Raw genomic sequence first — 21735 nt, forward strand, 5'->3', positions numbered from 1 at the left:
TCGCGGTTTTTGGTTCTTTATAATCTATAGGCCTGTGGGCAATCTAGTTGGATATCCAAATTTCGCGGTTTGTGGTTCTTTGTAGCCCTGCGGGCCAACCTAGTTGGATATGCCTAGTAAGCGGCGGTTATCTGCGATCTTTCGTGGTTTGTGGTTTTAATTTCCCTTATCAAGCCTGCCCTCTATCGGGAGCTAATTTATAGTTTAAGCTTGTTGGATATACATATTTCGTGGTTTGTGGTTCTTTGTAGCCCTGTGGGGCAATCTAGTTGCATATCCAAATTTCGCGGTTTGTGGCTCTTCATTTCATTTCATTTTATCGCGGTTTGTGGTCTTAATTTGTTGGATATCCACATTTCGCGGTTTTTGGTTCTTTTAGATTTGCTGGGCAATCTAGTTGGATATCCCTATTAAGCGGAGGTTGTCGGCGATCTTTCGCGGTTTGTGATTTTAATTTCCCTTATCAAGCCCTCTATCGGCAGTTAATTAGTTTAAGCTTGTTGGATATCCAAATTTGGCGGTTTGTGGTTCTTTATAGCCCTGCGAGGCAATCTAGTTGGATATCCAAATTTAACGGCAGTTGTTGGCGATCTTTCGCGGTTTGTGGTCTTAATTTGTTGGATATCGATATTTCACGGTTTGTGGTTCTTTATAATCGATAAGCCTGCGGGCAATCTTGTTGGATATGCAAATTTCGTGGTTTGTGGTTCTTTGTAGCCCTGCGGGGCAATCTAGTTGGATATCCCTATTAAGCGGCGGTTGTCAGCGATCTTTCGCGGTTTGTGATTTTAATTACCCTTATCAGGCCTTGCCCTCTATCGGGAGCTAATTTATAGTTTAAGCCTGTTGGATATCCATATTTCGTGGTGTGTGATTCTTTGTAGCCCTGCTGGGCTATCTAGTTGGATATCCAAATGTCGCGGTTTGTGGTTCTTTATAGCCCTGCGGTGAAATCTAGTTTGATATCAATATTCAGCGGCAGTTGTTGGCGATCTTTCGCGGTTTGTGATTTTAATTTGTGACAATTTATAATATTTATTGCAAATATAATTTCAGATTGAACTGTGAACAGAGCCAATGATAAATGTGTTTTAAATAACGAAGATGTCATGATAGTCAGGCATGGTGAAAGCATCTGGATGGTGAAAAGTAGGCCTAGGCCTAGGCCTAAATGAGAATAAAAAATCAAACATGTTTGTTTGATGAAAAAAAAAATATCATAATAGCAATGGATGTTCGAGATGGTGTTATTCTTGATTTATGACAATACATTGGTTAATAAAACATTAAGAAAAAAAAGTGGTGGGAAGTTTCGAACCTGAGCAAAAATTCATAAATGGATTAGAAGTCCAGGACCTTAACCGCTTCGCCACGGGGACGACCCGTTATAAATACGTGTGAAAGTGGAGTATTTATTAATATGAATGTATGCTGTGGTCCGGAAAGAATAAAAGAATTGCGAAAAACTTGATTTTTTGGCGAATGGGATCCAGAATTTGTATGTAGGGTATCCAGGAATATACTAAGGTATATTTGAAAGTGAATCTCAAAAGGTAGTGCGACAGTGACAGCCATGTATGGCTGTAGCAGTGACGAAAGATTGTGGATATCAGTATGATTAGCTATGATTTTCCACTAATTTTGGCTATGAAATACCGCGTGAAATAAAGCAAGAATGTTTATTTATTATCAAACAATCGGATTGACTGTATGATTGGTGTAACTTTTTGAATTAATGAGTTATTAAAATATTACACTTTGGATAGTAAATACGATTTAGCATGGTTTTAGATATATTTTGTACCCAGCGAAAAATATCATAGAACAATAGCGTTTTGTTTCGTGTAAATATAGTCCCGCGGTGCATCTTCTTATTCTTCTTTATCAGTCGTTTTTTAAAACTTGCTGGTCATGCTACCGCGTGACTCTAATCCCGCGGTGCATCTTCTTATTCTTCTTTATCAGTCGTTTTTTTTAAAACTTGCTGGTCATGCTACCGCGTGACTCTAATAGAGAGAAAGTAAGCATTTTAATTGCAGATCACTGTTGTCTACGGTCCAGGACCATAAAACATGGGGCCAAAATCTTCAAGATACATAGTGGCCACATATTGTAAAAACATATATCAAAATAAAAAGGTTTGAGCAAATAGGGCCTACAGAGAATGCAGAAAAGCTATAAAAAGATAACCATGAGACTGAGAGTAAGGCCAAAAAATATTTGTTTACCCTCCACCAACCAGCCAACCGCCCCAAAATTGGCCGAAATCAGGGTCGGCCCTTTTAAGATTTTTTTTTTTTTTTTTTTTAGTTTATAATTTCAATGGTTTTATATTACTTTTCTGTGTCTCGAGTTCATTTCAAAGCTAAATTTGGCTAACAACATTTTTCTTAAGAAGAAAATCATTACTGTAAACTCATTATAATATAGAGGGCAAGCAAACAATTTTTTTTCTTGTCCTATTAACGTGAATCCTAATACAACCCCCTCGCGCCTCGCTTGCGCAGTTTTTTCCGATTCTGAGTATAACCCAAACTTTAGCTGCAGAATTTTTTGAGTATACCTCCTTGTATAAAAACTTTTCGTGGTTCAGTAGGCACCAAAAGAATGGTTCATTATTTTGTTATGCATTTTGCATAAGTAGTGGGAAGATGCGATCATGCGAATTGTTATACAATAAGAAAAATCCAAATCTGCTTCAGAAGGCTCGAAAAGCAGTGAGCTAACAAAAGAAGATCGAGGACAAAATACAAAGTCTCGCCCATATATGTGGTGCAATAGAAGACTAATAGAATCCAGATAAAGATACCATCTATTTCTTTTTGGTATTTCGTGGCTCAATTGGAATACAAGATGGGGTTCCAATCGCTGCAGTATCTTTTGGTGATCCTTGCAATAGGTCTTCCGTTACAAGGTATGGAAAATATAAAAGTAAATGCAGTAAATAATACCGTTCTTAGAATAAAATTAATAGCGGCAGACTAAAAGGGGTATTGAAAGTATGTCCATATACTTTCACGCAGTATGATATTGTTAAGGGGTACTACACCAGTACACCCCTAGTAAATTGTGACTATTTTGCATTTTTCTCAAAAATAATAACATACTGGTAACAAAAGTTATGTATATTGTTGGGGCAAGGAATCCAATTACTACACTGAAATTTCAGTGGCTCAAGACAAGCGGTTCAGTATAATAGGAAATGAGGTACATCCTAGCGGTACCATATTTCTTGTCATAAATAACGAACCGCTTGTCTTGGGTCACTGAAATTCCAGTGTAGTAATTGAATTCCTTGCCCCTATAATATACATAACTTTTGTAACCACTGTGTTATTAATTTTTGAGAAAAATGCAAAAATAGACACAAATTTATCGAAGGGTGTAGTACCCCCTTAATGTAGTTTGAAAGGCGATCATTACGATTATATACGCTCGTATGTTCACTGTTGATGAATATTTTGTTTGGAAAGGATTTTGTGAGCTTTTGTGTATGAATTTTTAGTAGCTATTAGTGAAAGATCATAAAAATAGTGCAACCATTGTTGCATTATTTCTCTTGCATTGGGCTTCTCTTCCCATTTTAAATACACCCATATGCGATGCGCGAATACATCGCGATATAATTTAACTATCCTCTATCCAAGGGGCGTGGTCCAATCTTCATGTTTTTCTATCTAAAATTAAAGCCTACCATTATAACAATGTTCCAAATTTTGAGTTACTAGTATATTGCTCCAGCGGGTTTGATATGAGCGTCCCGGATGAGCGTATAACAATAATTGATGCCCATAGGATTGTACATTATATTTCCGGTGTGGTTACCACAATTCACCACATTTTTTTGTTCACACCAACTACGTATCTAGAGCGTTAAATTTAACCAGGGTAGTGAGAATAAAAATTCCTTTAAAAAGGAACAGGGCGAACAAATGAGGAAGTGTCAAGATAAAGGTGTAGTTATTTTATTGTTTGAACTGTTTCTATAATTCGCATCGATCATAATGAGTATGTTTTTACGTACCTCAAATGACAAGGACTACGGTACTTAGCCTATGATCTTGCAATGAGACTGTACTCAGTGTATGGACAGTGTAGCCTATTTGTCTAATAATTTTGGCTATTTAATTCTGACCATTGTGATTAAAGCAGGCTTTCAGATTGGTGAGCTATTGTGTACCAAGTGATAAGACCGGGCACGTATAATAAAATACACTGGATAATTCATGACAGCCTATTTACTGGCAAAAGGTGGGCCAAATAAATCTTAGTTGATTCTTGAACACAATTTAAGCAGGAACCTTGATGCAAAATTTGAATACATATTATCCTGTAACGTTTACTTAGCCTAACAGTCAATGAACGTTCATTGTTAGCATAATAAGTAGCTTCTCCTATGTTTATGAAATAAAGTGTTTACAAACAAATAACATCTGTTATACATATATACATCTACTTATACATCTAATACACGGAAAGTCTAATATAAATGAAGGATAAGGAACAATTACAGAACATGTATTGTTGATTAATGTAGCTATGGGTATACAATGTTTACAAAATAAGAGTGTTAATGTTTTGTACATGAAGTTAACGTCTTTGCTACATAGCTAGTTGTTAATACATCAAAAATGTGACTAGAGATTTACAATTTGATGACATTCAAAATAATTTAGCATTGAAGAATTTCAACAAATTACAGAACTTTCATTTGTTGACATACTAGCAATATTGTTAACAATGTTGAAAATCATGTTCATAAGCGTAACATCCTCTATAGGCCTACATCTATTTATTAATGTTCATAAACGTATAACAATTTGTTACATCTATGTCTTAATGTGGTTGGTACAATTGGTGACCCTACTTCTCATATACCCGACTTTTCATACCCCACTTGACCCGACTTTTTGTGTTACATTAAATCTGTTTAAATATTTCAATGAATACTAAATAAAGTGTAAATGTAGTCTATACCGATTTGACATGGCTAAATCAGTGTGATTAGTGAAAAATCATATTTTCAAAAATATTGTTTATAAACCTCGCTCTTCCTCGTTCGCTGCCATAATCTCCAAACCAGTCGTTTTTTAAAAGCTCTCGCATTAAGATGATATATTTGAGGCATTTTGGAAGTGCTCTATGCATGTTAAAAATAATATGAATATTATGGCTACACTCTTAAAAAGATCTAATTATTTTTGAATAGAAACTTTTGACATGAGGAGCTATTCGGGTGGGGATATAACAGATTTCCTGCAAAATGAACATATTTCTCTTCAAAATGAATCGGATATTCTCATCAAAATGACAAGAAAAGAATCAAATTTGATTAAAAAAATGAATAGGTTCTTGTCAATTATTAAAGTTTAAGCTAACATAATTTGCACTTGAATGAAAACATCCATTAGTTCATTCTGTTGAATGCCAATAGTGAGTCTCCCCCATATTTCTACTTTTCATGTTGCTCCGGTTATTCGTTAACGAAAGTATTTATACCTAAAATAATTTCATGCTGACATCTACAAAATGTATTTATCAGTTGAACAAATTCACCCTCTGCATAAAATTCTTTTATTTTGAACATGTTGAATGCCAATAATGTACCTCCCCATGCATTGTATTTCTACTGTTTATGTCACGCTGGTTATTAAAACTAGTACTTTATTTTCCGTCTTTTAAGTTAGAGATGTGGCGATCATACTATTAACTCAAAATCAAAATGAAAATAAAATCTTCTGAAAGTAATAAAATATCTATATTATAAAGAGTATACTATTAATGAAAAATTTAGGCCTAAAACGAATTAGACATATAACAAATCAAAGTCAAATAATTTATTTTCAAATTACATACCTTAAAATCTTCTGAAAGACAAACGGTTTTGTCTCAGCCATTTATTAATTTCTAGAATATGCCGCAAATACCACTTTAAGATCTATGCATGACGACATCATAAACTTTTTTTTATTGTCATTGCAGGCAGTAGGCCTATTTAATTATTTTACTGCTAGCAACATTTGGCATTTATTGAACATTGACTTCAACGTATACAACTGTATACCACCATACCAGGTTCAACCAAGTTAGCAGATAAAGGGCAACCAGTTATTGACTTTTCTCCTGGTAATCATGGTAATTGGTCAATAAGCAAACACTCATGGTCTGAGCAAATAAGTCCGGGCGATTTGTATTGCACAGGGCTCAGTGCTAAAGTAAATATATTTTCTCTTTATCGCCTGCCTAAGTTTCCCCATTTAAGGGATGGGGTATGAACGTTTGGACAGTATTTATTGTGGGACATTAGAGCACATCAGACATGTTGAATTGCATTCTGAATACGAAGAATGTCCTTTTGATATAAAATAATTTTGATTTTTTGAAATTCGCAAATGATGATTTTTACTTAAAGTGTATGTAGGTGGGATGAAAAAGCCGACGATCAATTGAAAATTTTGACCTTTCGTATTGAAGATTTGGATCTTTTTCCCAAAACACAAAACAATTAGGTCATTTTGGGAAAAAAAATCAAATATTTTCAATATGAAAGGTCAAAATTTTTCAATTGATCGGCTTTTTCCTCCCAGCTACATACACTTTAAGAATATGTCATTAGATTTATAAAATTTACTTCGAGGACTGTTATATATCAAAAATATGAAAAATATCAAATTTTAATAATTTGTCATAAAATTTGTAGGCCTATTACATCGTGATTTTCAAAAAATGAAAATTATTTGATATCAGAAAGACATTCTTCGTATTAGGAATGCAATTCCATATGTCTGATGTGCTCTCATGTCCCACATACTAAAATACTATCGAAACGCCCATTCCAGGTCCCTTAAGTACTCTCTTTAATTTACTCAAGGTTGTGTTTGTATAAATGATTCAGTTATATAAACACAGCCTGGTGAAAACGTCATGTTGACATAAATTAATTGACTGTGTGGTATCATTAACAGATTCTATACGCTATAGCAGTACAACAAGCACATACAGGCAAGTATTTTGCCAGTATCAATAAAACTATAATGAGGCTATTAATGTAGCCCAACTGTACGTACAATCTGGCAATACCGCTAAATCTTAAAGATTTTCGGATTTGCATAAAAGTAATTCTAGTTCATCCAAGTTGTAAAACAATTATTTCTTTTAATACAAACACATTCCTTGGTAAGACAACTTTATAGCACTGTTTGAATATCAACATGAAGTAGTAATGACAAATTTAAATGTACACTATCGCCTCTGTAGTTTCCTGATTACATATAGACAGCACGATTATTTAATTTTTATTCTGCAACGCTGTGAGGAAATAAGTATGCCAAAACCCATCGCAATAAGGACGAAAATCGCTTCGCGATTTTCGCCCAAAAATGAGCTTTCTTCTAATACCAACATCTCAGTTTTTATAGAAACTGGGAATGAGGTTGTTGATCGGGTCACAACCCTTCAAGTTGCTAGTATCATTTTCCTGGGTGTATATATAGGCCTATTACCAAGATCTAACGCCTAAGGGGCCGTTAAATATTTACGCAAGGGGTATAAAATCGACAAAATATTTGCCCCCCCCCCCCTCTCGTCCGCTCAAAATTTTCGGATTAGGCCTACCCTTGTTTTCTGTCTCCCCCCCCCACACACCTTGGGGTCTTAGTTTTATCATGTTTGTTGACCTTTTTGTTGAACCATGAAATTTTTGGCGAGCCAAAAGGGGGGCAAGCAATTTTGGCAAGCCGAGAAGGGGGGAAAACGATTTTTGGCACGCATTCATTTGGTGCCTTTTTAATAAAACGCTCTAAAAAGGCTTAAGAAAACAGTACGGAAACCCTTAAATATGCAAATTTTCCTGCTCGCTGCGCTCGCAACATACATCTAGACCATTTAAGGTTTGCAATTTGGGATCCCAAAATTTGGCATGTTCAAGGGGGGGGGCAAAGAATTTTGGGCGAGCCGAGAGGGGGGGCAAGCGATTTTTGGCGGGCCGAGAGGGGGGCAAGCGATTTTGGCGAGCCGTTTGGAAATTTTACCCCCCCCCCCCCCCCCCGGGGGGCTCATAATTATTGCACAGCCCCTTATAGCAAAATAAAAACAAAACACAAATCGGTTTCCAAGACTTGATTTGGGTTCTTAATGGTTTTTTTTTATAGGGAGTTCCATGACTGCTTGGTCAGTGAAGACTTACTGGTTCGAATATTATAATGTTATGAAAAAGTGGTCCAGAAAGTCATTTAAATATAGCAACAAATAAAGAAGATACAAATGAACTCAAATCATTTAATTTCTTTCAGTTCTGGGGCGTGGTGACAACAAGTACGATTATGTTTTCCTCAGTTTTTGGAGGGAAGATGGCGATGCACCGGATGATTTCTACAAAGACGTTGTAGGCCCACCTGACGCGGTAGTGGCTCCGGGAAGAGAAGTTTCCTTTCGATGTGGTACCGACCGTGTCTTGTAAGCATGCAAGGGTTTATCCTTTTTTCTTTTTTTTTGGGGGGGTCACTCACATATGCCCATTATGAGCTATCGACCTACAGGTCATGTGTCATTTCGAGGACCTCTTAAACAATCAAGAATACGATACGCCCCTGGTGGAACGGCGCAGGTTAGAGTTTCGACTTTGTTTCAACGTTGATGTCGATGTGCCCGCTAGCTGGGTAACCTTTTCGATAAAAAATGGGTATTTCATGATTTAGCATCCTCTTTTTAAGGTAATAATAAATTCAAAAGATATCCACGAAAGAAGAGCGCTGAGCCTATTTCAGTTGATCAGTTGACATGATTCGGACATTGACGTTAAGCCCATACGCAAGACACTGTGTTGTACATATAGCCAGGAAACTACAAATAGAACGACAACTTTGTCAAACACTCCGAATCTGCAAGAAAGATTTATGCATCGAACAGTATTGTTTTCTTTTGAATCGGTTCTGAATTTCTTTATGAGAGGTTCTGACTTTTTAAATAAAGAATATACTATAGGAACCAGTGGCATAGCCACCACTGTTTCAGAGGGTGGGCAAAACGGGGCAAGCCAACTTTTAAGGGGGAAAACTTGGGCGAAAATGGTTTTTAAAAATGGGCTAAAGGGTACAACAAAGGCCTAAAATATAAAATATCAGGACGGCCAGCATCCCACAGGGGTGGGGTTGGGGAAACACTTCTCACGGGGGGGGGTGTGACCCTCCATTTCCCCTGGCTACGCCACTGCTAGGAACTGTACAAAAAAAGGCAACACGTACTTTGTGCGTACTTGAGTCCGGATACAAAATTAACCTATTTTCAAACCAAATGTATAGTTTCTGCCACGCTAGTCGGGGGGGGGACAAACAAATATTGCAATTCATTACGTTTCACTGCCTAGAGAGAATTGACCACAACTGGGTTGTTTAGTATCTGTCAATGAGGTGACCAGATCACCAGGCTGTCATTATAGCTAGAGGCAGTATATGCATATGACACAGATGGATGGGTCAATGAGTTACATAAGTGAACTTGTGTGGTATTTAGTTCCCAGGAAGTGAGTTTTGCCTGAGGCAATTTGTGGTTAAATGTTGATCCCTCACTACAAGAGTAATTACCGTTGATTTGGTTGAAAAAGGTGATGAGACATGAACAATTCTGTTCAGGCACTGAAACCTAATGTATTGAACCAGAAACAGACTTTTGGAATATGATGTCCCTAGAGAAAGTAATTTTTTTATAATTTTTTTATTTGATACCCTATAATGAGTCTTGTTAGTTTTTGCATGGTTCTTGTTAGCACAGCGGTGAGCTACATTGTTTGACTTGAGGGCACCCTATGACACCACTTTATTAAGGACATAGCCTATATATTATATAAATGTATCTGATATTTGAATGTCTGATTACAGGGAAGCCAACGGGGATTTACTTCAACTTCGATGGACACTGAATGGTACAAATGCAACTGAAGCGGGAGGCACTGTAACAGAATACAAGATTGAGCAAGAAACAGGGATTTTTGTCTACGAATCCACATTCACGTAAGTACAAATGATTGACCGTCGTATCGGCCATTTGGTATATATCAAAAATTTTGGTAAAAAACAACAAACAAAACTATATATATCCGATTAGCTTCAAACAAAGGCCAGTGTAGGCTATATGTTGCCCTACTCGATTAATGTTTTATAAATATTCTTGGAGCATTTTCAAAATGTCTCGGAATCCACCTCAATACCTCGGGACCTTATATAGCCCGACGTTTTCCATGCGTTTTAAGGTTCGGATTCAAAAAGGTAATTTGCTGTGCGGGAGTAAAAGTAAAAGCGAACCCAAGGTCCCCCTAGGAGACATTTTATAGTTTAGAACTTGGTTATGAGTCTTTTGTGACAAAGATCCTAAAGATAAAAGGATCTTTGGTTATGACATGATCAGTGATGATGGTCTTTTGTCGTTTTAGATTTACTCCAACCGGGGCTGATAATGATACACTTCTGGCTTGCACAGTGTCGACACCAGAAGATGGTGATACCATGTTTGTTATAGATCAAGCGGATACGGTCCGCATTTTAAGTAAGTACATAAAACACATAAATTGATCCAAAGTAGCCTACCCCGTTAACCCCCTGAGCACTACCTGCCGACACTTCCTAGGGATGTTGCCGCCCTAGGCAAAGCCTCTCCCTGCCGCCCCACCAAAGTAAACCAAAAAAAAGTGTTAAGTCATCAATTTAGACCTATTTGTATACTGCCCACGACCGTTTTCCTCAGTGGCGTAGATTTCTTTTTGACATTTTTTGGAGGGATGGGGTTGGAAATAAATTCTTGAACTATAGTGAATTCAGCACCTTAAGCGACACAATAAGTTTGGGGTACAAATGCGCGCGAAGCGCGCAAAACATTTTGCCATTTTGAAGCTAAACTATTGAAATGTGGTGCAAAAATGGGGGGGGGGGTTATGGTATGGACCATCCCACCTGGAATTTACCCCTATGGTTTTCCCTCTTTTCTGTATTTTTTACCCCACTTTTTGTTCTTCGACACTTTCTTCTTCGATTCTTTTCTCCTCTCTTCTATTTTTTCTTCTGTTTTTCTTTTTTCCTTCTGTTTTTTAACCGCTTTTCATCTTCCTTTTCTCCGCCCGTTTCTTCTTTCTCTTTCTCCGCCCCGTTTCTTTTTTCTTTTTCTTCGCCCCGTGTCTTCTTTTCTTTTCTCTGCCCCGTTTCTTTTCTTTTTCTCCGGTCCCCCTTTTCCGCCCTGTTTTCTGTTTTCTTTTCGCCCACTTTTTATTTCCTTTATTCGCCTTTTTTTTTTGCGCCCCTCTGCGTTTGCCGCCCTAGGCGTCCGCCTTACCTGGCCTAATGGTCGGAACGGTCCTGCCTGCTGATCTATACTAGTCTCAGCTCTGATTGGTCAATTACGTGATATCTTCACTTTAATCACCAATCAGAATGGAGCTTTGCCAATATTTCGCCCCAATTTTGTGTATGGTGAAATTATTCTAACAATGTTACTGATTGGTCCAATCGATAATGAAAACTTCTTGTTGGCCAATCGGCAGGTAATTCTCATGGGGTTAACATGGTTAACAAACAAATAGTGTTTTATAATGAACAAGTGATTACATTCTTTATTAAGAGCCACGGATATGGGCATCCGCGGGAGATATGACAGACCTACCAATATTTGAAAATGAATAAGAATATAGCTGGGGAATTTTCAGTTTTACTATATGTACTTTAGTATAAAAGGTAAAAACAACATGTTTTCGTGGCTATTGTAAGCTTTGTTGGTAGTCTAGATGTACGGTCGGATACCTTCAGAAAAGGTAGGCCTACCTGTGATCCAGCCAATTTGCATGGCCAATAATGTACTATTAATAGGCCTACAGCAATAACGAAGGAGTTTTCGAGAACACGAAAGTGTTTATATCCCATTGGAATACTATTTTATGTCGCTTTGCTGAAATATGGTTTATGAAACAACACGTCTGTCATTAAAGAGAAACAGTGCGGAGGCCGGTTACCTAGTGATTTGAAAGTCTCATATCCCTGGTGAAAGCAGCACCATTTTGGAAATTGTCATCTGGGCGAGGATTTTTATACGCAAAGGATATATAACTTCCAAGTTGACAGTGAACTTCGCTGAACAGTGGTATTTGCATGACAAAGTTTGAATCAAGATATACATCAGTCGTCCGGAACAATAAGTGCAACAGAACTTTGTAATCAACAAGAAGACATCTACCGGATAAGTATAGTATAATTATACTGTGATTTATTAAATGTATGCATTTATGTTTATGTGCAGAACCATTGTCAATTCATTAAAGATTCAGCTATTGTTAACTTTGTTATGCATTCGTATGAGAACTTGGAAAAGGTGCATCATTGGCCTGGGGTCTTTCTGATTCGTAACAAAAGCCGGGGGGGGGGCCACTTCAATTTGAAATGGATATATAGGTGTAGGGCTGGCACTGTCGCACTAAGGGGCATTCGGTGAGAGCAAAATGTAAAAAAATATGGGGTCATTGGGTGAGAGCATGATTTTTGGCATTCGGTGAGAGCAAAATGTAAAAAATATGGGGTCATTGGGTGAGAAATAGAATCTTTGGGTGAGAACCGAAAAAGTGCCACAGAAACCTCGAAAATCGAAGTTCTAAATGGCTTCAAGTTTCTTTGTTTTTTCAAAATAAGTAACAAAATCAGTGATAAATGAAAATTGCTGTTCAAATTGAACTTGTAAGGGTCTTTGGGTGACAGATCAAATGGAAAAATAGGGGGTCTTCGGGTGACAGAGCCGGGACAGAGCATGTGTTCGTAAAAAATATGGGGTCTTTGGGTGACAGCGATGCTGAAAAAGGGAGTCTTAACAGCCCTACATACGCGTCACCTCCAAAGTTGAAGTGCCCCCGCCCCCGAACAAAAGTAGAAGATACGGGGTAAATACGTGGATTATATTTTTACATTTATTTCAGTTGGTTGTCCAGACGAAGGAACTTCAATGTGCCCATCGGGTGAAACATGTTATATTCCATGCGATGGCGAATTTGACTGTATGGATTCGTCCGATGAACTGGGATGCCGTAAGTATAAACCAGGCATGAGACTGCACTTTCCTAAAAAATGCGCGTGAAATTGGTCAAAAAGTACCAAAAACTGGCTGAAATTAAGGGCTGGGGTATGAACGTTTGGACAGTATTTATTTTGGGACATTAGAGCACATCGGACATATCGAATTGCATTCTGAATACGAAGAATGTCATTCTGATATCAAATAATTTTGATTTTTTGAAATTCGCAATCTAATACACATTTTATGGCAAATCATTAAAAATTGATATTTTTGATATTTAACAGTACTTTATAAATCTGATGATTTATACTTAAAGTGTATGTAGGTGGGATGAAAAGCCGACGATCAATTGAAAATTTTGACCTTTCGTATTGAAGATATGGATTTTTTCCCAAAACACCAAAAAAATTAGGTCTTTTGGGAAAAAATCCGTATCTTCAATATGAAAGGTCAAAATTTTCAATTGACCGTCGGCTTTTCCTCGCTGCTACATACACTTTAAGAATATATCATTAGATTTATATAATTTACTTCGAGGACTGTTATATATCAAAATTTGAAAAATATCAAATTTTTATAATTTGTCATAAAATTTGTATTATATTGTGATTGTCAAAAATGAAAATTATTTGATATCAGAAAGACATGCTTCGTATTCAGAATGCAATTCGATAGGTCTGAGGTGCTCTCATGTCCCACAAAAATACTGTCAAAACGCAATAAACGCTCATTTTAGATCCCTTAAATCAAGTTGCGGAAGTTTTGACTAAAAAAACTGAATTCAGTTTTAAAACCGAAAATTCTCATGCCTGATAAACGTTGACACTCTCTTTATGCATGTTGGGCCTACGTGTGCGTTTAACAGGGTTCACACGGTCCTTGAATTTGCACCTTTGCAAGGCCTTGAAAGTCCTGGAAATTTGCACAAGGTCCTTGAAAGTCCTTCAAAATTGGAATTTTTATACCTAAAGTATAATTTTGACAAACTTTGGGGAGTCAGGAGCTGTAACTTTCGTTATTTTACGCAGCTTTTTGTGTTGTGGTCAGTCCTTGAAAATCATGCTTTTGGACCTTGAAAATTCATTGAAAAGTCCTTGAATTTTAAGTGCTTCAAGGCACAGTGGATGCAAGGTGTGGGAACCCTGGTTTAAGCTCGGCGGTCGAATAAAACGTGATACACCAGGATACAGAGATGGGGCAGTGCAACGGGGAGCACCGCACCGATCCTAGGAAATGACTATCAAAATCGAGGAAACGATGCATGCGGAAGGAATGGAGAAAATGAATAGAAAAACGTTGCTCACTTTCTAAATCACTTCCTACATATAGGCCTATATATATCGGTGATAAAGTGCGTTTGTGCCCATCAGTGAAGTGTGTTTTGTTCCACGCGCTGGGGTATTTGACTATATTATAGGATTTGTAAAGGGGTGCAGTAAGTTGAAATTTATTGATGACAAAATTGACAAATATTCTAATTAATCAATGTTAAAGTGAAAACAAACAAAATACACACAACTGTGAACTAAAAGTAGTTGCTTTTTATTACGCCATCCATTTTAGCTGTTGTGGGGTTGAATTCGACCATCTACAAGGAGTGGTATGGTGGCTTCGTTGGCAGGTTGCACATACCTATTACTGCTCCAACCACTTCATGGATAATTACTATGGAATTCCCACGCAAGATTTATCACCTAGATGTAAGTCTAAAATATTACCTTACGCTGTGTGTCTCTTAAACACTTTGTCAAATTTTACCAACGACTTAGCTGAAAAGGGTTTTGGCCAAAGCATTCCAGTATGACACCTGTTACTTAAAAGGGCATTTCGTGATCCACGGCCTCATCCCCCCACTTTTCTCAAAAAAAAGTTGAGATTTTTATATCACTGGAAACCTCTGTAATACACATAATCATGCATAACTCGCGAACGCAAAATCGGAATCAACTGAAATTTTGGGAATAGGTTTTTTCGTGGATATCTAATGAAAAATGACATAAATAGAGGATGCTAGGATCACGAAATACTCCTTTAATGTCAACATTTGGCGACTAATATTGCATCGGGCGAAAGTCTGTATTCACGTTAACTAAGACATCTTAACAACCAAAAATCACATTTTAACCAAATAACTTTGATTTTGTACCAAGATTTAAGAGTATAATCATGGGTAATTTCAATTTCCTGGCACGTAAGATAACAGAGCTGTGACGATGGAGGTAGAACTTTCTGAATGACCCTCGTAGTAGATTCGGTTCTTTGTTAATTGGCCGCAACCACAGATTGGGGGAATTACCCGCAGTTCTATCTGTAAATAGAAAATACGGGCCTATACAGTGTGGTGGCTTCAAGGGGGAAGGGGACATTTTTGAACTTTTCCCCCGCTTGTCGCTCGTCGTCATAAGAAATCATAATATCATGCCTTGGGATACCATTCATCTTGTGTGTCAGCTTTATTTATCTCAATATTTGCGTGCGAACACTGCTAAATCATGCTCCCCTCTGACCCACGTCCACACGTTTCACTTGAGCGCTCTTGAGAATACAACATTACTGAACATTTCTGGTTAAGTTTCTTTTAATTTTGATTTCAGGTCGGAGATGCCGTAATCTTGGAAAGACAACGCAAACGTCGTATCTATCATCTTGCAAACACCCCGTGCAATGGCGTTAAGAATGTTGGTGAATATCTGGATATCATGTTCCTGGCCGACTTGTTTGACAGTTTCCGAGGTGTTAGAGCTTTTGTGACCTTTACCTATGAGTATGAAGAAGGTCAGTTATCATTTAATTTTTAAACAAGAAATGTCTTTAAAAAAGACAACGCAGTGATTAAAGGAAACATGATGGATTTGCCTCGGTTCCGGAGCCACTGATTTAAAAGTAACAGGTTTTAAAGGCCCATTCGGCGATTTGCTTATTTGGACGATCGTATCGTGAGTCATCAAAATTCAGATTTTGGTACCTTTGCATTGTCATAGATGTGCTAACATAGTAATTCAGCTGAAAGCTATGTATTTAAGACAAAATTTCTTTGTACTTTCGCTGGGATCACTGAAAGCACTTAACTTAAGAGAAGTATAGAATAAATAATCTTTGAATGAAAACATGTCACATCTGAGACGAATAGTTATATTCGTCTCCGTTTAATGATTTTGTCACTGCAGGTTTGTCTTCAATGTTGTTAATGTTGTTAATTAATATTAACTAGCGGTCACCCGTCTTTCGCGGTCAGAGTCTTTCGCGGTTGGTAAATTTTGTATATTTTTTGTACATGTAAATGTTTTATTTAATGTGATTAATGGTATGAGAGGAGATAATCATTTAGAAATATAATATTTAGTATCTTTTCCATATAAATCAATGGCTTGAAATTGCAATTAGATCATGATGGAAGTCTTCTTGCCACCATATCATATCCACCGTGAGAAGTCTTGCCCCTGTGGGATGCTGGGCCCCCGGCCCCTGATATTTAAAATTTTTATGCATTTGTAAATACATTAATTTTTTGCCCATTTTGGACAAATTTGTTGTACCTTTTAGCCCAGTTGTTACCATTTTCGTCCAAGTTTGTCCATCCCCAACCTTGAAATGTACCTTGCTGCCCCCTGCAAAAGTCCTGGCTACATCACTGAGCAGATGAACACAATTTTATTTACTTCCCTCTTGGGCCCCTATGGTATGCTGGCTACGGATATTTAAGATTTGTATGCATTTGTATGCATTTTGTTGTACTTTTTATTTGTTAGCCCATTTTGGATAAATTTTGTTGTACCTTTTACTTTTTAGCCCATTTGTGACAATTTGCCCCCCCCCCCTGAAATTTGCCTTCTCCCCCTCTCTCTCTGAAAAAGTCCTGGCTACACCACTGTGCAGATGAAACAATTTTATTCACATATCCTTACACTCTGTTTCATATAACATAGCATGGTAAAATTCAGTGGTTTGATAAGGCATGCAAATAGGCAATTGGATCATGACCTCAGTAAATGTTGACATTATTGATGTGTGACTAATTAGGTGTTCATACACAGTCCCTGGTATTAAATAATATTGTGTGATTGCTTAAAAGGGCATTTCGTGATCCACAGCCTCATCCCCCCACTTTTCTCAAAAAAAGTTGAGATTTTTACATCACTGGAAACCTCTTGCTACATAATGTCTATGTACAAAATATTTCTTGCAGATTAATTCGTTTAGCAAAGATATCGTGAAATTTGAATTTCGTTCTGGTGCACCAGAACGAAATTACAACGCATTGTCTATGGAGCAGTGTAATACACATAATCATGTATAACTCGCGAACGCAAAATCGGAATCAACTGAAATTTTGGGAATAGGTTTTTTCGTGGATATCTAATGAAAAATGACATAAATAGAGGATGCTAGGATCACGAAATACTCCTTTAAGGTATCTATAATAAATTACTGAGTTTTTCGAATTGGTAAGTTCAGTGACCATGTTGACAAATTGGTTGAATAAACAATAGATGTTAATTTAGTTTCACCTGGTGCAGGGCAATTTGAGGTGCAGTCTCGGAATAATCAAAATAAATGTACAATTTTGTAGAACACTTACTTTCAACATTGGCAAAGTATTTTGCACAGACACTGATTATGCTGCTAACCTGTGAGTTACGGTGAGCCTTGCCATGCTTACCAGACTTGTACCTGCGTTGCTATTAAAAAAGTCACCCATTTTTCTTAACCATCTGTCTCTATGGGACAGGAAATTGTCAAATGTTGGGGGAATCTTCAAAAGTCACCCATTTGGGCTACTAAATCACAGTTTGGCAACCCTGTTTAATTTGGGTGATTTGGAGACTTTGACCTAATTCACTGATTATGCCGCTAACCTGTGAGTTACGGTAAGCCTAATCAGACTTGTACCTGCATTGCTAAAAAGTCACCCATTTTTCTTAACCATCTGTCTCTATGGGACAGGAAATTGTCAAAAGTTGGGGGATCTTAAAAAGTCACCCATTTGGGCTACTAATTCACAGTTTGGCAACCCTGTTTAATTTGGGTGATTTGGAGACTCCTAATTCAATAAACAAACATTTAACTGTTGACAATAGGTTCTAGTTTGAACACTGGCATGATAATGTTGACAAATTAGTTGAATAAACAATGCATGTTAATTACTCAAGTCAGATTCTCCTGTGTAATGGTATGAGTGACCCAATCTCAGCATTGATCAGATCAGACATAGGATTTGCGGGTGTTCATGTTAAACAGCATGACTGTATTGTAGTGTATTGTGACTGTTTTGTCAGTGTTTAAGGCCCGGTCACACTATGACGAATAGGGGTGAACGGCAAGCGACGTTAAGCTGCGAATTGCAATTTTGAATTTATTATTATTGATATTGATGTTAATATTTTTGATTATTATTGATATAGATATTAAAAGTAGATTATTATTTATATTGATTTTACTATTTTTATGATTATGATTATTGATATTGATGGTAATATTTTTGATTATTATTGATAAAGATATTAATAGTTTTGATTATTATTGATATGTGTAATATTTTTGAATATTATTGATATGTGTAATATTTTTGTTTTTTTTTTATATCGATATTAATATTTTTTTCCCACTCGTCACCGAATCTTGTTTTTCCTCTTTTTGTCGTCGCTTTGCCGTCAACATTTTGTGATTTTCACGTTTGTCACCTTTCGTTGCTTATTGTCCGTCATAGTGTGACCGGGCCTTTACTCAGTGCTTAGCTCGCAGGTTGCTTGCTAGTGCCTTTGAAACTAATTAACATAATTTGACACCCTTAACGTAAACAAAAACAAAATTGGACGTTTTATTGGGGTGCGGACAACTTTACTCTACGCAACGCAAAAATCCGTTTTCCGAAATAATGTAAAACGTAGAAGTTTTTAGCCTTACAAAGTCGCCAAACTCAGTAATTTATTATAGATTGAAAGGTCAGCACAGCATTAACACTCAATGCCTAACAAAACTGAGATTTTGTATGAATTGAGTTAGATGCTGTAGGCCTATTTGACTTCACTTTAGTATATTCATATAAAGACAAGTAATTGAAATAACAGGTTGCTGGAATGTTTTGTAACAATGTGTGATAGGCTATCTGGTTTAGGGACCAAGCCGGCAAATTTGTAATTGAGATCAAGGCAAAAATATGGTGTAGGGGCCAACAAAAATAACATTTAAGAAAATGGATACTACAAATCATCAGAACTCTAGAACCTGATTTGATAAAATCCCTGTTTAGGGTGTGAAACAGGCGCGTGTTACCTGTTTAGGGTGTCGTTTTTGCCAAGGGTTAAATCCTTGTTTAGGGTGCTTTCAAAAGTTGATTATCGCGGATGGTGTACAGGCGACAATAGGAGTGCCCCCCCCCCCTCCGGGAAATGAATTGTGAAAAATGCATCCTTTGTTCTGCATGATCAGATTGTGTCACATATTTAATACGTAACTTCTGGAATTTCACAGACTTTGTATTGGGTTCAAAGGGTTGCTTTTAAATCAGTACTACACATAACTTAATTTCAATGGAATCACAAGAATGTGGTTTTTAGTTTTCTTTAAAATAGCATTTTTGGAGTTATGATACTTTTTATCTGAGTAACAGGTTTGTAAGCATAGACCCTGTAAAGGTCTATAATTATGCTGAAAGCAGCATACAGAGAACGTACATGTCAAGTCCACTGTGTTAGAGAACATGCATAACTTACAAGGCCATGCGAATGTTTACCTTGGTGATGCTACAAGAAGCAATTCAGTATCGAAGTTACGTAATGTTACTATGCCAACGGGATCACGCGCCAGAGTAATGAACTATGATCGAAACAATCACCACACAAAGTATATGGTACTCGAAGGATATCAAAATAGCGTGATCCGGTAACCAAGAGAATTACGTAACCACTTCGATGCTGAATTAGTGCACTTGAGCTTGGGTTCATAAAAAATCTTGATAACAAACTCGCAGTATGCACTGACGTGCTGACCTGGTCAAGTCATTTCGCATGGTAACCTTCTATTAGGGATAACCATCAAAATTTCATGTTGCCCCTATTGCTACAAAAGATCGTTTTCTGGATAGAACTCATCAATAGAAGTATTTTGGTGGTTAAATGGTCAAAATCGGTCAAAAACATTTCCTCATCATTCTTCATTATCTTCTTTGAATTGATTGTCAGCTTCTAGTAGACCTATACAACAATTGTATACGACAATAAAACAATTTAACATTTCCCACAATTATTATTACTTGACATGCATAATTTATTGCACGTGTATGCAACTCCATGTGCCTAGGCCAGAGAGACAGTGTTTCTAAAAATAGTATATTAAAATGAATGTTTTTTTCCAAATTATCGTACACAAACTCAACGCATATACAACAACAATTTTACATAAGTCAATCTTGTTATACAAGCTCAACGCATATACAACAACAATTTTACATAAGTCAATCTTGTTATACATAAAGCTACCAAACACAAAAACAATTTCCACAGTCACAATTATGTGTCAAATAATTATATTTTATCCCCAGCAAATTCCGTATTATATCCGCCTGCGGAAAAAAAATCAGTTTTATGTTGATGGACTTGTTAATTGAAAAATAATTTTCTTCCTCTCCCTGTTCTATTTGTTTATAAATCAATATATTTCAAATGGTGTCGGCTTTTTTTCGGGGGGAGGTACTTAGGGGTGTGCCACTGAGAATTTGAAAGTGGACCCATCAATATAATTTTTTTCAAGAAATTTGTCCCATTGATATACAAAAATAAATTTCTGCCAAATTACAACTATTTCTCCAAATTTTGGGGATATTTCCAAAATTTTAACAGAGGCAGGCAAAATTTTTCAAATTGAGAAATTGAGAAAACTATGGAGGATCCAACTCGCCCATCTATACACCAAAATATATCCCAAAAGGCTGTAAATTAAATGCTACCTATGTTTGCGGCACGTTCTTTTTCTTTGCCTTCCCGATTTTATCTTTAATTTTTGACAGAGGGGCACTTTTCCTTTTCATTTTTAAGTCATGAACTGAATGAAGATTTCTGTTAAAAAGGTCTGCATTTGGAAAATATCCACCCCTACAAAAATTCTGACTATGGGCCTGATGTAGACCTAACCTGGTTGAAGTGAAGCAAGTGGGATTAAATAAACATGTTAAATGCCTTGCCCAAGGACACTGCATGTTGGCCGCAATATTTATGAAACAGGGGTGTAAGAGGCCTGTGACAAAAAGAGGAAAATTACTAAAATAGCTGAAAACAGCGTAAAATCAGGGTAAAAACACCAATAATGGGCTGAAAAGAAATTGAGCAAGTTTTGGCAATAAAAATAGCCGAAATCACAACTCTGATGGGTTGCTATCTACAGTCATGACAGTAGATAAGACAGCAAACCTTGAAATGCATGCGCATTTGGGGGGGGGGCTTTGGGGGCGCAAGCCCCCCGGGTCAATGCAGGGGGCGGCCAAATCGAAGGGGCGGCGGAAAGAAGAAGGGGCGGCAAAAAGAGGGGCGGCGGAAGAAGAAGGGGCGGCAAAAAGAATTAGTAAAGAAAAAAAGGCGAAAAATATGAAAAATTGTACTAGGCCTATACATCAAAATGTGTTGCATTTGGGGGGTAGCGCCTATAAATCCTTTTTTTTTTTTGCTCTTCACTTTTCAAACGACCGTAAAAAAAATTGGG

The 21735-nt window shown here is 37.1% G+C and overlaps 1 protein-coding gene across 1 annotated transcript in view; it reads left to right on the forward strand.

Moving 5' to 3' along the window:
• The first annotated feature begins 2512 nt into the window (after positions 1-2512).
• LOC140156897 (uncharacterized) overlaps positions 2513-21735 on the forward strand; it is a 37041-nt gene continuing 17818 nt past the window's right edge. The window contains exons 1-7 of the mRNA XM_072179927.1: positions 2513-2914; positions 8292-8454; positions 9876-10007; positions 10427-10539; positions 12944-13051; positions 14605-14741; positions 15636-15816. Of these exons, the coding sequence (XP_072036028.1) occupies positions 2854-2914; positions 8292-8454; positions 9876-10007; positions 10427-10539; positions 12944-13051; positions 14605-14741; positions 15636-15816 (895 nt within the window). The 5' untranslated portion in view covers positions 2513-2853. The remainder of the gene's footprint in view (positions 2915-8291; positions 8455-9875; positions 10008-10426; positions 10540-12943; positions 13052-14604; positions 14742-15635; positions 15817-21735) is intronic.

The sequence above is a fragment of the Amphiura filiformis genome, chromosome 7 (assembly GCF_039555335.1).
Source record: "Amphiura filiformis chromosome 7, Afil_fr2py, whole genome shotgun sequence".
Classification (NCBI taxonomy): domain Eukaryota; kingdom Metazoa; phylum Echinodermata; class Ophiuroidea; order Amphilepidida; family Amphiuridae; genus Amphiura; species Amphiura filiformis.